General features: G+C 40.5%; 1 protein-coding gene across 1 annotated transcript in view; it reads right to left on the bottom strand.

Moving 5' to 3' along the window:
* Positions 1–15,187, bottom strand: part of nol4lb (nucleolar protein 4-like b) — a 73,687-nt gene that overhangs the window by 37,418 nt on the left and 21,082 nt on the right. The window contains exon 4 of the mRNA XM_030769456.1: positions 13,891–14,000. Coding sequence (XP_030625316.1) covers positions 13,891–14,000 — 110 coding nt within the window. The remainder of the gene's footprint in view (positions 1–13,890; positions 14,001–15,187) is intronic.

The following is a 15,187-nucleotide window of genomic DNA, read 5'->3' as shown; positions in this document are numbered from 1 at the left end:
TACCAACAATGCCGACGAGATGACCCACATATCTATCATCAAAACGAAGAGAATTTACAAGGTATACTGGACTAGTTGAATTTGTCTCAGTTACACTATAACATAAGCACTATCCATTGTACTGTCTATAGTTCAGTGTTGAAGAGGAGTGAGTATGTGTTTGAAACATGCGTCCCGGTCATTAATCACCGCAAAAACGCACATCTAAAAGGTTCTTTCATCTAATCTGGCGTTAAACTCCTTTTCAATTACGCTCATATAAAAACCCCATGTTTAAGCGGTTACGTTCAACATTGGAGGGGGAAATCCAATTTAGAACAATGCAAGGAATCAGAATAGCTTTCTGTCTTCATTCATTTTCAGCCCTTCAGCTGAGTCCTGCTGGCCTTTTATTAGTTTTTATTGTTTATTAATGATTCCTCTAATGCACCAGTCTCATCTATATGCAGATGACGATCCTCTCCCTGCCCTAACAGATCGCTGCCTATGCGGAATGGGAGGGAGAGAGGGAGGCTTGTCGAGTACTGCTTCCCCTTCTCACTCATAAAACAGCCAAGCTGCGCTCTCACTCTCTCTTTCCTTCAATAAGATTTACAAAATTGTCACTTTAATCCACACAGAACCAAATCAATTAATCTTATTTCCACTGCAGGATGAAGATTTGATTTGGGCCACTGAATGTGTGAAAGCACTCAATGAACAGGGTGTGTGTTTGCGAGGGGCTTGACTCTTTTGTCTGACGCATATACAGGATACACACAAAGCACAAATCACAAACCCAAGGTCTACTGTGAAAGCAGTCAGGGCAGTGATCCTCCCATCTCTCTCTCTCTCTCTCTTTCTCTGTCTCCTTAGCCAAGCCCAACTCCATTTACTTAGCCAAATCAATGATCAGGACTTTCATCATGACCATTTGTTTTGAGATTTGAGTCATTGGTTTAACTGGTCAAGATAGAGAAATTTTGCAGTTCATCATGTTAAAGCTAAATTTAAACCCAAATTCAGGTATGCAATTTAGTTCACTGAACAAGAAAAAAATATCAGTTTACAAAATTAATTACTAAAGCAAGCTAGTGCAGTAGAACTGGGGCAGCACATTCTCAAAAGCAGGAGCACTTGGCATTTTCAATTAGGAGTGTGATGGGGGTAAAGTCTTTAAAAAATAATTAACTGAGAAGAGCGTCTATTTTTAAACACAGAGGAGTGGGGAGCCACGGTATAAGCGTGTTCTTCCTTCATAAAGACACACACTGACTTAAGTTAAGCACAACTCCCCCTCGTTGAAAACAGCACTTTGAAGAGACACCTGGCTTATGTGCAGCTTCACTTGCTCTTAGTGTGGAATGACTGATGCACTATAAAAGAGGGTGTATAAGTGGATGGTATGCCGGACTGACGCAGTGAAAATCAGATGTATGACTGTCCTTCACAAGCAGTCAATCAAACAATCAGCCGATTGATCAACCAACCAATACATCAACTGGGACATGAAAAAAATTGGAATGGTACAAAAGTGTTTGCTTTCCTTGGTTTGTTCTAGATTTAGGAGGACAATGGTCTTCTTCGCTGAATTATGATCCTGAGAGATCGGGATACAGCGCGCAGTCACAGGAGAAGCTTTCTGAGAACAGAGGCCGGAAAAGGCGCTCCAGCCATTTGAAGCTAATCCATTTAGCAACCGGAGCTTTCCTGTCTGTTTCTCTTTTCCTTTCATTTCATACTTTATTGTGGCTGTTTTGATTTTGTTTTCTGAGGAGCAGATTGACTAAAAGCTGTTCATTCTTGTTAAAATGGTTAGAGAGAGAAACACCTTGACTATCATGTCACTAATGATTGGTCCATGTTAAATCCATGTAACAAATATTTGGCCTTTTTTTTGGTGTGTGTGTTTTTGAACATACAGGCCATCGGTAAATTAGACTCTCACTGTTTGATAAGGCTCCCATCTTGCCGAGGGGACTTCAGGAGAACACAGTGAAGGAAAGAACAGTGATATTGCAAAAGAAGCAATAAAGCTTTGACATGAGAGAAAATAAAAGGTATAGCTTCACTGAAATCCACTCAAACTTGAGCTTCAGGTGCAGTAGTGACTACCATTCAAATGCTCTGCTAGAAGCTGGGATTCCTGTCATTTTCCCATCTCTATTTCTCCTTCCCTCCACCTTACCTCTCTGCCTCCTCCACCTTTTCACATGGAGGCCACACAGACTGCAGGGGCGAGAAGGCTATCTCAGAACCACATCCACTAAAAATAGGGAGAGCAGGACATGTTTATTCGCTGCCATGGAAACTGAACAGGAACAGAATGTTGGAAAATGTGACTGATTCCGAACAAATTAGATAAATTAGTGAATGAAGGAAGTTGACTCAAATTATCTCAGAAAAGCTTGATCAGACATCCAAAGCCAAAGGTGTAATACAACAGAAGAACAAACAAGGCTCTCAATGCAAATTATCGCTTTTTCACTTATTAGTTTCTGTGAAATAGATTAGTACATCACTGACAGCCCACTCACAGAGAACAAAACATTCCCGTATTTAAACAAAATAACAAACCAAGCTAGGCAGAATACAAGACAGAGCTAAAACCAAGTTATCCTAATGCAAACACTCATTGAGAGTGGTGCAGAAGGCCTTATTCCTCAGACACTGATGGAATGACAGGTGCCAGTCATCTGGTATCTCACACATGGAAGTGGCTCTGTGTGTTCAGCCTGCTCACTCATCTCAGTGCTTTGAAACAAATGGGGATCTATGGAACAGACTGTTTCAATCCAACACAGAAAGGGGAAGAGTATTGATAAGAGCCAGCTGAGACGCAATGTGAACACACACACCCACGCACACACTCACCTCACTCACACGTATACGCGCTCGTGCACACACAGAGTAGTCTGGTAAGGATTAACACAGTGCAGACTACTAGCCTTCACTGCAGCGGATCGATCACACAAGAAAATCAGCCACAAAGTGGGAAAAATATCAGCGCTAACACACATACACACACACACGCTCACACAGGTGTAAAGACACCTAACTACACACACTTTCCACATCTTGGTTTCCTGTGTGAGAGAGACTGAGGGGCTGGCACTCCTCGCAGCGTAGGGGTGAGGTTGAAGGGGTTTAAGGTGGAGGATAAGGGAGGTCTAGTAGAAAATGCCGGAAGGACAAACAGACAGATTAATATCCACTCCTGTTCATGATATTACACCCCTCTGTCAGCTTCAAGGCAGAAAAAAGCATTCTATTACATGAAGACGGACCATAATCAATGAATCTTTCTGACCTTCATTGATTAGCCAGCCAGCTCAGGCAGCTATTTCTGCCACTGGCCAAGCTAAAGACAATGTGTTTCTGTCACCCAGCCAGCTGTATGGGAGAGTCCCCCAAACCACCTCTCTTCCCCAACATCGCCGTGGAAATGATACCTCTGCAGATGATTACTGCCACTGTATGTTATTCCATACAGTCGTGTTTGACAAGGAGGAACAAAAGGTAAAGAAAAGGATGATGACGATGACGACTAGGCATGAGGAAAAAAAGAGAGAGAGGGAACTGAATGGATGTATGGATGAATGGACTAGCTTTGTGTGCGTGGGGCGTAAGCATGAAGGTTTAAAAGAGAGATGTCTGACAAGGGCAATAGGAAAAAGACGGACAGACAGATAGAGACAGACAGATTGTATGGTAATAGTGAGAGGCAGACAATGGTATGTTAATATTCATTTTATGCCTTATCACTTTCATTGTACCTCTCAGTATTTTGTTCTGAAAACTTTCTAGGGTGCCAAACGTGTGGAGACTGGTAAGGAAGAATGATTATGGAAAATAAACAATTAAAAAAAACAACAACGACACCTGTTTGTTCCTAGTCCTAGCAAGAGATACACATACAATATCGGACAAATATCTTAGCACTGTATGATATCATGAAAAAAGAACCATGTTCCACTGTCAAGGCTTTTGACAAATGCATGTGGTATAAATTTAAAACGATAAAACATCCAATAAATCAAATAGACAGTAGTTGCTGGTGTGCGTATCTCCCTGACATAGTTCTGCATGGATTATGAAGAGAAGGTATATGACACAATATATGTCCTAACATGCCATACCTCAGTCTCAGTCCGTCTCTTCAGAGATACATTCACAGTCTGTACCTTGGTAAAGCGCACTGAATGACTTCTTTTATGTAATGGTTGCTTTTTGTGAATATACGGCTTGTGTTTCAATGGCTGCACTTGCTGGTTTTTGTTTCTATTTCAGATTTTATTTCTTGACAGCACAGGTTAAATGCACGTTTTATTTTTAGTCCTATAATAAAGAAATTGTAATGTTTTTGCCTTGGAGTAAGGCCTTGTCAAACATCAAACTATACTTACCCTTGGTCTAAGAAGAACTGTACTGTACTGCATTGTGTTGTGTTGTTTTGCATTTCTCTCTTATACATCAGCTAAAGCAGAAAGATAAAGAGATCCACATAAATATCTTTTACAATACAGGTGAAGATTTTTTGTGCTATTGTGCTGTCAAGGTATTCAGACTGTGGTTTGAAAGAAAGAAAAGAAAGAAAGAAAGTAATCAGCCTTGTTTGTATACTGCATTGTGAGCTACATAGAGCCACACGTTGTAGAACTGTGCGTGCCTCAGAAGAGCGTCACGCTTTCAGTGGAATAAAATATACAGCAGAGTTTCCATGTAAATACATATGTCATTTATTTTCAACCCATTCACAACTTGCCAACACCTGCGAGATCAACGTTGCTTGGCCAGGGAAAACAAAATCTCATGTCAAAGGAAAACAACTGAAAAATGAAAAAAGCTTGGAGAAGACCCTAAAACAAAACAATGGACTTACACAATCCATTACCCAGGAGTGCCCTGTATGCACTCCACCCTTCCACACTGTCCCTTTCATCTCCAAGTCTGGATGAATTACCCATAGTTCTCTTGTTGCTCGGGCCTGCACTCCTCCAGCTAACCAAACTCATTTAAAATTCCCTGACACCAGGCCTTACTGTATTTTAGATGAGATGGCAGCAACAAATCAATTCCGTATCAGTGGGGTGAGCTGAAGGTTCATGGACTTCCTGAATCAGATCTAAAACAGCAGCATTCTTGGCTCGGGAGCCACTTAAACTGCCCTGCGTGATGCAGCTTCTCACTGTGCAGGAGAGGTCAACCTAATACAGATAGACAGTCTGAGTCTGAGCACTCTCTCTTCACTCTTGATGCAGAAAGCAAACACACACACACACACACACACAAACTCACTCACACAGGGCTCTGTCCTGCTTGTGTATGTGTGTGTGTGTGTGTGTGTTTTCTTTCTAGTTTAGTTAAATGTTACAAAACACGGGCAATCAAAAATGGGTAAACAAGCATGACGAAGTCATAGAAAGCAGAAAGATTTGTTAAACATTAAAACATTAAAAAAATCTAAAAACCTCAGATTACAAACATTACCTGTAAATTCAATACAACAAAATGATTTAGCCTATACAGTGTTAGACAGGATCACACCATATTAGCACGATCGTGATTGTGGAGTAAAAACAGGACACGGTTTTGCACCTTCAGGTAAAAACAGGTGCAAAATTCATACTCGCTGTCAATCATGTTGAAGAAATTGTTGCTTTTCCAAATACACATAGGCATGAATAATAAACAAGGACAAGTATTTTTGTTATTCTTGTGTTTTGTTAAACACAAAGAAAACCTCTCTGTAGGACCACAGAATAAACAGCCCTTGGTGTGAACAAACCATGCAAAACCATGTAAAATCATGCCAAATCATGTAAACATCGCCTCACACAGCAGTGGCACCTGATGCTGCCTCTGACAGAGACGAGCTGACTGCTGATGTGATTTCCCCAGCAACACGCACAGCAGCAGCTCTGCACACACTGAGACACAAACACTTCTGAAACAGTTCTGAAATGTATCTGTGTGCTTTCAACTTGACTCAGATCCATCTGATCTCCTGTCAAAAGACAAGCTGGGCTAGGCATGTATCCTGAAGACTGACAGACACACAACACTTAAAAAAAAAAGAGTCTAAACCAGCCGACTGACTCAGAAAGAAGAACGAACCCCCCGCTACGCTCTCACAAAATGTCTTTTTGTTTGTCTAAAACACTATCGAGCAGATCAAAAGCAAGCAATGACGGGTGAATCATGTCCCCTAGAAACGCAGTTATGACAAATCACCAAGAACAGAGACACACTGGATTCTAAACTCTGTTATTCTCAGGTACTCTCACTCAAAAGTCTGCGCTAAACTACCTGGACGCACACCATTCACGACACCCTGTCCAGCATCTGTCCCGTAAACCAGCAGACACATATCATGATCCTGATTCTGTTTCCTTTACTCTGAGATGACTTCACTTCCTGTTTTTATTCCTGTTTTCAGATGGCATTTTCCTCAGGTCAGTGGAGACGTGAGGTGGCCATGTTTCTCTCAACCTTTGTAAGCAATCCCCCTTTTTTCCCGCCCTCTCTCCTCTTTGTTGACAAGGGCAGTTCAGTCTTATTGTTAGGATGACAGAAGCTTTTGATCAATTTTGCTGCCTTTCAAGTGGCCATTAAACAGGACTTAATATTACTGATAGTGAAGCACTGAAAAGCAAAGACAGATGGTTGCATTAAACTGAGATTGAAGGCAGACACAGAGTGCCAGTTTTCCACACCAAATCGGAATTTACTGTACAGACTGGAGTGAGAAGATCAGGATTTCCCCTGAGCAGATGACACAAATGCCCCATGAGATCAAGACCACAATCAGGGACTCATTCCCCAGATTATAACAGAGGTCCTGTACTCCTATCCCTGTTTAATCCAGTCAGGGACAAATCTACCTCAAGTAGGACGATTAACCTCTTTCCCTTCTCTGGAACCGATGTGAGCAAATACAGCACAGGTTAAATCACTGCGGGTCAAAATCACATCCGGCAAAACAAACAGACAAACTGTATCCTGCTGCATACAGATGTAATTTTATACTAAACAAATCTACAGGTTAATCATCTTGTCCCATGAAGGGCTTCCCTGTCATAGCCTCCTGTTGTGTTGAACTATGTTTCCTTCAAAGTCATTCGAATATATTTTCTGTCATACAGAGAAACAGAGAAAGACATTCTGCCACAGCTCTTCAAAAAATGCTCACTATGTTTTTTTTGTGGCACACTGAGATGCTCATTTTGGGTTATTGTAAGCTCGACCTCCGTGTAGCACAACGTCTGTAGAGCCAAGTCTGTAGGGACATTCCCGTTCCATTGGCTAAGCCTTACATATCACAGGCATTACCAGCCAAGCAAAGACAAGCCGGGAAGGATCCAAAAGGTGACAAGGAACCTGGGACTAGAGCCCCTGTCACACCCCAGATCCCCATTTGGAGTTGGGTACATTGTCTTAGGGAAATGAGCCATGAAGAGTTGTGGAAATTACACAGCAGGGAAGCTATCTACTCTAAGGGATCGCATACACACAGTACTGGTGCAGAAAAAGCACGGTCCTTAACATCTTTTTGGGTGAGTAGTTAAACTCACTGATTTATTGTACCTTCACTTAGCTATGGGCATGGATTAAGTGTATTACATTACTTTTTTAAGTGTAAAACAAAACAGACTAATCCACAATTTAGCTATATACCACATAAACACCGCAATCTAAATGACACTAGTGGATCTGTTAAATTAATTTCAGTGACAATCTCATTAATGTGTTTCCACATAAGCAAGCTTATGAACCAAAAGTCAGTTTTGGATGTATTTGTATTTCTAGCTATAGGCCAAATTCAGCAAATCTGAAGCATACACATGGACTAGAACTTAGTAACAAAACAACATTCACAAAGGGAGAGAGACAAATAGACAGAAAGTGAAAGACAAAGAGAGAGAATCAGAAGAGAGAGAGGGAGAGCACATGCCTGCTAGGAGGGAGGGAAGAAGTGAAACATTTACAAGGGTGTTGAAGAATGAGACAAAGGACAATGGGGAAAGGGACAGGGAGCGGCCAAGCAAGGGAGAGGGGGAGTGAAGGAGAGAGAGGAGAGAGGGAGATACCGACTGTCACACAGCCTGGCTCAAGAGAGGGATTACAGCTTGGCCAGCCTCCTTTCCAATTGGCGAACGGGCTCACAAGGGTCAGGAAAAGTGATTTTTTTGGAAGGCTTTATCCTTGTGAAGCTCTGGCAGAAGGCAGAGGATGATAAACCGGTTTTAAAGACTTTAACTCTTTGTTCTTTGGGACAGGCAACTCAATTTATCCCCCTCTCTGCTCTCCTTCTAAACTGTAGCTGCCATTAACTTGAATTCAGTTCCAACAACAGAGGATCCTCTGTTTTAACAACACTGTCAGGAGCCATGTCCAAGAAAAGCTACACTGTGTCTGTGTGCATGTGTGTGTAGTGTTGTGACCCACTACCACACTGCTCTGCTTCTTGAGTGAAAAAGCACTGCTATAGTACCCCATAGACTGCTTTCCACTTTCACTGGATGCTCCACTGTTTAGCTCCAAGGTATTTCTAATTTGCGGGAAATCAAAATGAGATATCAAACTACAGGTAGCATTTACAAGCTTCTGATGTCACTAAAGTATAAATTTGGTTATCAGAGCAGAAGCTCTCTGTCAAAAATGTGGCTTACTGACTCAAATAGAAGCCATTAACACAAATTGGTTTTATAACTTTGATTATACATAAGTAAACAAACTGGGCAAGAAAGTCTGTCCTATCAGACGATGCTACAGAGCCCTTCTGGAAAGAATCATTCCTTGCACTTCATCCCAAGAAGCCAGACAAAGGGGGGGGGGGGGGGGGGGGGGGGGGTTACATAATGGTCCCTAAAATCCAGTCAGTTTTCATATCATCTGCACTGTGTTCTGTGTTCACTGTGTTCTGGCTTTAGCATTGACACCTCCCTTGCAAGTAAAAATGAGCTTCTACATAGAGGGGGAAAACACACAGATGCCTGTCAAACATAAGTCAAAACATTTGACATGTCATATTGTCATACTGTGTGAGATGCTTTAGTTAATATCAGCATTGTGGGTAACTACTGGCTTGTAACCAACAAACCAGGAACGAAGTTGAAGCAATTTCCTTGTTTCAGCGCGTCGGCAAGTCCAGCGAACCCAGCTAGGTAGAATATTGAGAGCTTTCTTCAAACCAGCTAGCTAGAGCTGGAGCTCTAGCTAGCTAAACGATAACCAGCGTTAATGCTACGTTGTCGCTATGGCACCCACATTTAGGCTAGCATTATCCTTTCTATCCCATTTTGTAGAAATAAGAACAGAAAATATAAATTGCTTAATATCAGTTTATCACTTCATAAAAATAAATAACATTTAAAGTAAATGATGTTCCAATAACACTACATTCTCAACCGAAAAACGAACGGATCGTTTCCACAAAATTTGTGTCTTTCCGCCTTGTAATTTAGCAACTTTTCAAATTTTGCTTAGGTGGGTTCATGAAGCCACTTCTCTTTCCATAACAAGCAAGTAGCCCCTCATCTGACAGTGATGACATTTTACTGAGTAACAGAAATATTGTATTAATAAATATTTATATTTACAAACAAACCGAACAGTGATTGCTCCAACATCATAGAAAACATTACGGTGAAAAGAAATAATCTCGAGTTTAGCTCATGAAACTGAACAGTGCGTTTTACTCTCTTATTCGGAAGAGACGATCCGTTGCATTGATACAACGTTCTCGTGTAAATGTGATGTGACACGTCCAAGTACCTGTACAGAATAAAAGTCGAATTAACATTTCTTTCTACTGAATATCTTCACAACAAAAAATGAGTAGATGGTGGTCTTTTAGCAAGGGCTTCAGCATGCTGACGGAACTGACAACAATGTAGAATAAATAAAATGCCTTTATTATTCATTGTCCACACAGTCAGCGCGTTTTAACAGAAAGGACCGACTCTTGTACTGCTAATTAACTGTAAATAACAGTAACTTAACACCAGACCAGCATGAACTGTCTATGTGGCTATCAAGCAACCAGTTCAAAATTATTTCTCACAGCTGGGGAGGAGAAATCCATAATAACCCTCTATATGACACAGCCAGCAATCATGAATACGAGCAAAAAACAACAGTCAAGTTCAACATTTACCTTCAAAGCAGAGTCGTCTTCTCAAATATACTTAAATATACCCCTTCTTCAATTTCTCACCCCTTCCCCCGTCTATTTCTTCTCTTTTTTAATATTTAAGCAATTCCCAGCTACGGGAGAGACACAGAGACCCTCACAGTGACTCGCGCTGGCAAGCAGCCCCGAAGCTGGAGGCGGGGCGCGAGCGACTAACGTCACACTCCCCGGTTCCCAAGGACCGTACAGTATGGTGCAGAATAACTAAAAAACCTTTACAATTTCATTGGCGGCTTTAGAATAAAAACGGCGATATACCACCCTGTCTATCTCCCATGTCTTGGCTCTGTGTCTTTGTTTGCTTTGACAGTAAAATTATTCTAAATCGCATTACGCGGTACATTTTCTTCCAACATACTATCCTAAAACTGCTCACACACTTTCATATATCCACATAGTGTTCAAACATTAATAAAACTAAAACGCCGTAAAAGACCAATCCATTTGAAGGATGCACATTTTGAAAGGACAAAAACACTTAAGAACATTAATTGAAAATACATGGTATCCGTGTGAAGATGCTACTCTGTAAAACAAAAAGCACAAATGTCAGTCCAAAAGGACAACAGATTCATCACAAAGTGAGTTCAGAACGGTTTAATTGGTCATTCTAATTAAGGCATACTGGGCTTAATTAGCATACTTAATGAGAACATAGAGAAACAGTCAGTGCACAGTGCCAAAACACTCATTCTATAAAGTAAAAGGAAACCACTTGCGATATATAAGACTTCTGTCTTTCTCCCTCTTGATCAATAGAACAAATCCTTTTCTCCATAGCAATATAAATTACTGAGCGCACACACGTGCGCGCACACACACACCCCTCTTCTTTTCTCAACTTCTATTTTCAACTAGGTACAAATTTCTTTGTTGGCAAAATAATATCCTCATTTGTCAATGGAGATATTTAGAAGTACAGAAATATTATAAGTGGTCCAGCAACCTTTTCAGGCACCATGCTTGAATGAACCACTCCTATATTAGCAGGTGCTTTAACCCGCTTTCCTTTAAACTGAGGTAACAGAAGCATAATGGGCAGCTAAAGCCCCTTTGCAAAAATATCCCCTCAAAGCTAGAAATGCTTGATACATGTGCCACCTACAGATATCGAGAAGAACTGCATCACCTTTTCAACTCTGACACAAAAAGTTTTCATTTCTTGATTATGCAAGATTTTGCTGCTCTGAAACTGCATGCATAGCTACAACTCAGTTTCATACACTCTACTGTATGTTCACACGTTTCATATATATACATAACATGTAACTGTGAAGGTATCTGTATAATTGTAGATGGTTCTGTTCGATCCTTCAGTTCAGCAATCAAATAGTTCTTTTTATTTCTTTACTGGCATACTTTAAAGCACTAAAGATACTTAATGGCATGACTGTTTCAATTCATTGAAACAGTCATTGTCAAAGCAACTCAATGCCCAATATACTAGGTTTACCATCTCTCTGTCTCAGAAATACTCTCACATTTGACTTTAGCCTATGTGTATGCATAGAAACGTTTCATTGGCACTCAACTAGCATTTCATAAAGTTATTTATATACTGACAAATACTTAAAGTAGAGTTTCAAGATACTCATGAGGGAATAATTATGGGTAACTAGTGTTTCTCAACCCATTTCAAAAGGCCTCCCTGCTCTGCATATTTTTTGCCTCAGCCCTGTACTGACACACCTAATTTACTAGATCAGAAAATTAGCCTCCTCTAGATCATTTGAATCAGATGTGCAGGAGCATGTGTTCTACTCTACACTTGATTTTACTCCCCCCCCCCCCAAAAACCACACAGTCAGTATACTCACAGAGATATTCGTATTAATACCACGGCAGGGTAGAGTGGTTTATTTTGTTTTTATTTTCTAAATTTCCTTCTCTTCCAACATTTGATAACTTATCTGGTTCTTTCCTAACCCTCAAATGATTATCAAATACCAATCTGATCAACACCTTCTCCTTCCCTTCCAAAGAAAAAGAAAGAACTGTGAAATAAGTTTTCTCAGGGGAAGCCTCCGCAAATGGAAAAGGGGCCCATAAACGATAATGAACCATCACTCTCTCTCTCCTCTTTGATTCTCTCAACCCCCCACCACCTCTGTCTTTAATTCCACCCCCCCCCCCAACCCAACCCCCCATGTGATTGGAGCCTCCTCCCCAGTTCTCCAGCCTGCAGGAAGGATGCCTGCTAATTTCCTCCTTTATTGAATTGTGCTGGACACACACGTCCTGCAGAGCTGGCTCGCCAATCTGCCACATCCTTCTCTCTTTTAATCTCTCTCTCTCTCTCTCTCTCTCTCTCTCTGGATAGAGCCAATGGGGATTTATAGTCTAACCCCACCCAGTCTCTGCCAAAGAACACACGCGCACACACACACACACAGCCTTGGCATTTGGCCTCACTGACAGTAGAATTTGTTGCCGTCTAACTCTAAGACATCTCACCCGTACAGACCTGGCAGCAAAACCTCTTTCCCCTTTTCCACAGGTGATGCTTTGTTCCTTTTTCCATTGATGGTTGTTTGTTCCCTTTTTTCTTGTTCTGTCCCTGCAGACAAACTCACATTCACATCCCAAATAATATTAATACCTCAAACTGGCACCACACAGCAGAATGTTATTTATAAATTCATCCAGAATGTGTGTGTGTGTGGGGGGGGGTTTGTTATTGTTGTTTTTTTGTGTGTTTCTTTTTTGGGAGTTTTTTGTAGAGGAAGAAGAAGCCCCTCATCATTTGACCTCATCAAGATCAAATATTCCCCACACTTACTAATAATCAGAGAAGACAGAAAGGCCAGTGTAGTTTATATGTTGTTTTTCATTTCACATTACAAAATTGTAAAGTATAACCTCAAATGGTATGAGAAGAGGAGGGTAAAAAATTGTGAAAGGTTTTATTTTCATATTCAAGCAGAGCTAGATATTCATTTGTGTAAAAAAGGCAGAACTGTTGCCAACAGGACATTTTGACATTCTTCAGTAAATTGGCACTTTGCTGGCTCTCTCACACCTCAACTAATTAGCCTGCTGCTTACAGCTGCAATTAATTGGAAAAAAGCAAACTCATTCCCTGCCTCGTTATCAAACCCCACACAGACGGCACGCAGACACACTCACACACACACACACCACAGTGCTCCCAGTTTGATAATATGAATTTGATTGACAGGTTGGGTGGACACATTTTGTGCTACAGCTGATGTTACGGTAGGGTAGTGGTTAATGAAACACAACCACTTGGCTACAAAGAAAACAAATTCTCAAGGAAAAAAACTGTATTGGGCTAAATATAAGAAAGAGAAAAAAGTGCCTTTTCCAATAATGCTCATCTTCTATTTCCATGACAACTGGAACAAACATATAAAGCTCATACTCTGATTGGCTATTCACTGGACATCATGCTGTCCTTATATCATCTGGATTGGCTAAACACAGACACAGCTGTCAGTATTGGCATTTATTTCTGTGCTGTATTTGAGGCACACTTCTGCAAATGTAATGTATTTCTAAGTGTAAAAGTGACACACTGACATCTGCAAATTAATATAGGTTGCAACCAGTAAATTGATGTTAACTTATTTAATTACTGCCTTTAAAATTAGCTTTTATTTGCCTCAGAAAATCAAAACTAAGAGGAAGATGTTTGAGCAGATCGTGGTTCCAGTCCTTAATCCCACCCTGACCCCAGCACTGGCCCACACTCCTACCTGTTCATTGGTGCTCACGCACTGCAGCTTCATCTGTTTCAGATAGGTGGTGGTCAGAGGCATGTTATAGTCAATCAGGTCAGGAACCAGAGCAGCTGGCCGGTCATTCTCTGAGGAAAGTATAACAATATAATGTAACACATTAAACATCTATATCTACATATATGTGTGTGCCTGTATGGAGTGTGTGTGTGTGTTTGTGTACACACATATAAAGACATCTTGTATATCTTGTTTAAATACACATCATATAATAAATACATATGTTCATTTATATATATATATATATATATATATATATATATATATATATATATATATATATATAAAGAGAGGGAGAGAGAGAGAGAGAGAGAGAGAGAGAGAGAGAGAGAGAGATAGATAGATAGATAGATAGATAGAAAGAAAGAAAAGCCTTGTTATAAAATCTGCTTTTTTTAAGATGTCAACTGAAGAATGAGCTGAAACAATTGAGTAATGTAATCAGTTTATGGCAGGCCCCCCTGCAACCATCAGAAGAACTATACATTTCCTCAGCTCCTCATGGTGTTGGTTCCAAAGCTCATCAGTATGATGAGTACATTCGTACAGGCATATGTAGATATCCACTGATATTTCAGGACATCCCTCAGGTTAATAATATCCTTTTTTCCTCATTGGGTTTGCAAAAAAAAAAAAAAAAGGCCATTGCTGTGTTGGGGTGGGTTGTAGTAGCACCCCTCCTCATAACTGACATCAGTAAAGAGACAAAATGTTGAGTGTCCAGGAACGTCACTGATATATTGGAAAAGGAAATCTTAGATGGTGCTAAATTCAACAATACATGCAGGCAACTGAATTTTAAAATTAAAACTTTCATTATGAGATTACGTTCAGATTTGTAGCTGTTGAATTCCTCTGGAATGTTCTGGATCTCTGGTAGTCTATCCTTGGTCCATTGACCTATATGGCTCCTCCATGGAGTAAAACCTCCTCAGGATGTTAAATGTTACACACACACACACACAAACACAAACACACACGCATACACATACGCGCGCGCGCACGCACGTGCGCACACACACACACGCACACATACACACATACACACATACACACATACACTGCATATGTACTGAGCAGTATTGACCAGTCTTCACCTCACATTTTAACTGACTATGGTATTATGAAGGTGAATTTACATTTTCCCTTAATATACAATTCACAGCTAAAAACAGATTAACATGACTTAACTTGTAATCATCTCATATTAATATGTGCACACTTTCACACACGATCAAATGCAATGCATCCTAGA

The sequence above is a fragment of the Chanos chanos genome, chromosome 3 (assembly GCF_902362185.1).
Source record: "Chanos chanos chromosome 3, fChaCha1.1, whole genome shotgun sequence".
Lineage (NCBI taxonomy): Eukaryota > Metazoa > Chordata > Actinopteri > Gonorynchiformes > Chanidae > Chanos > Chanos chanos.
The sequence above is the reverse complement of the archived record's forward strand: the minus strand, read 5'-3'. Positions and strand labels throughout refer to the sequence as shown.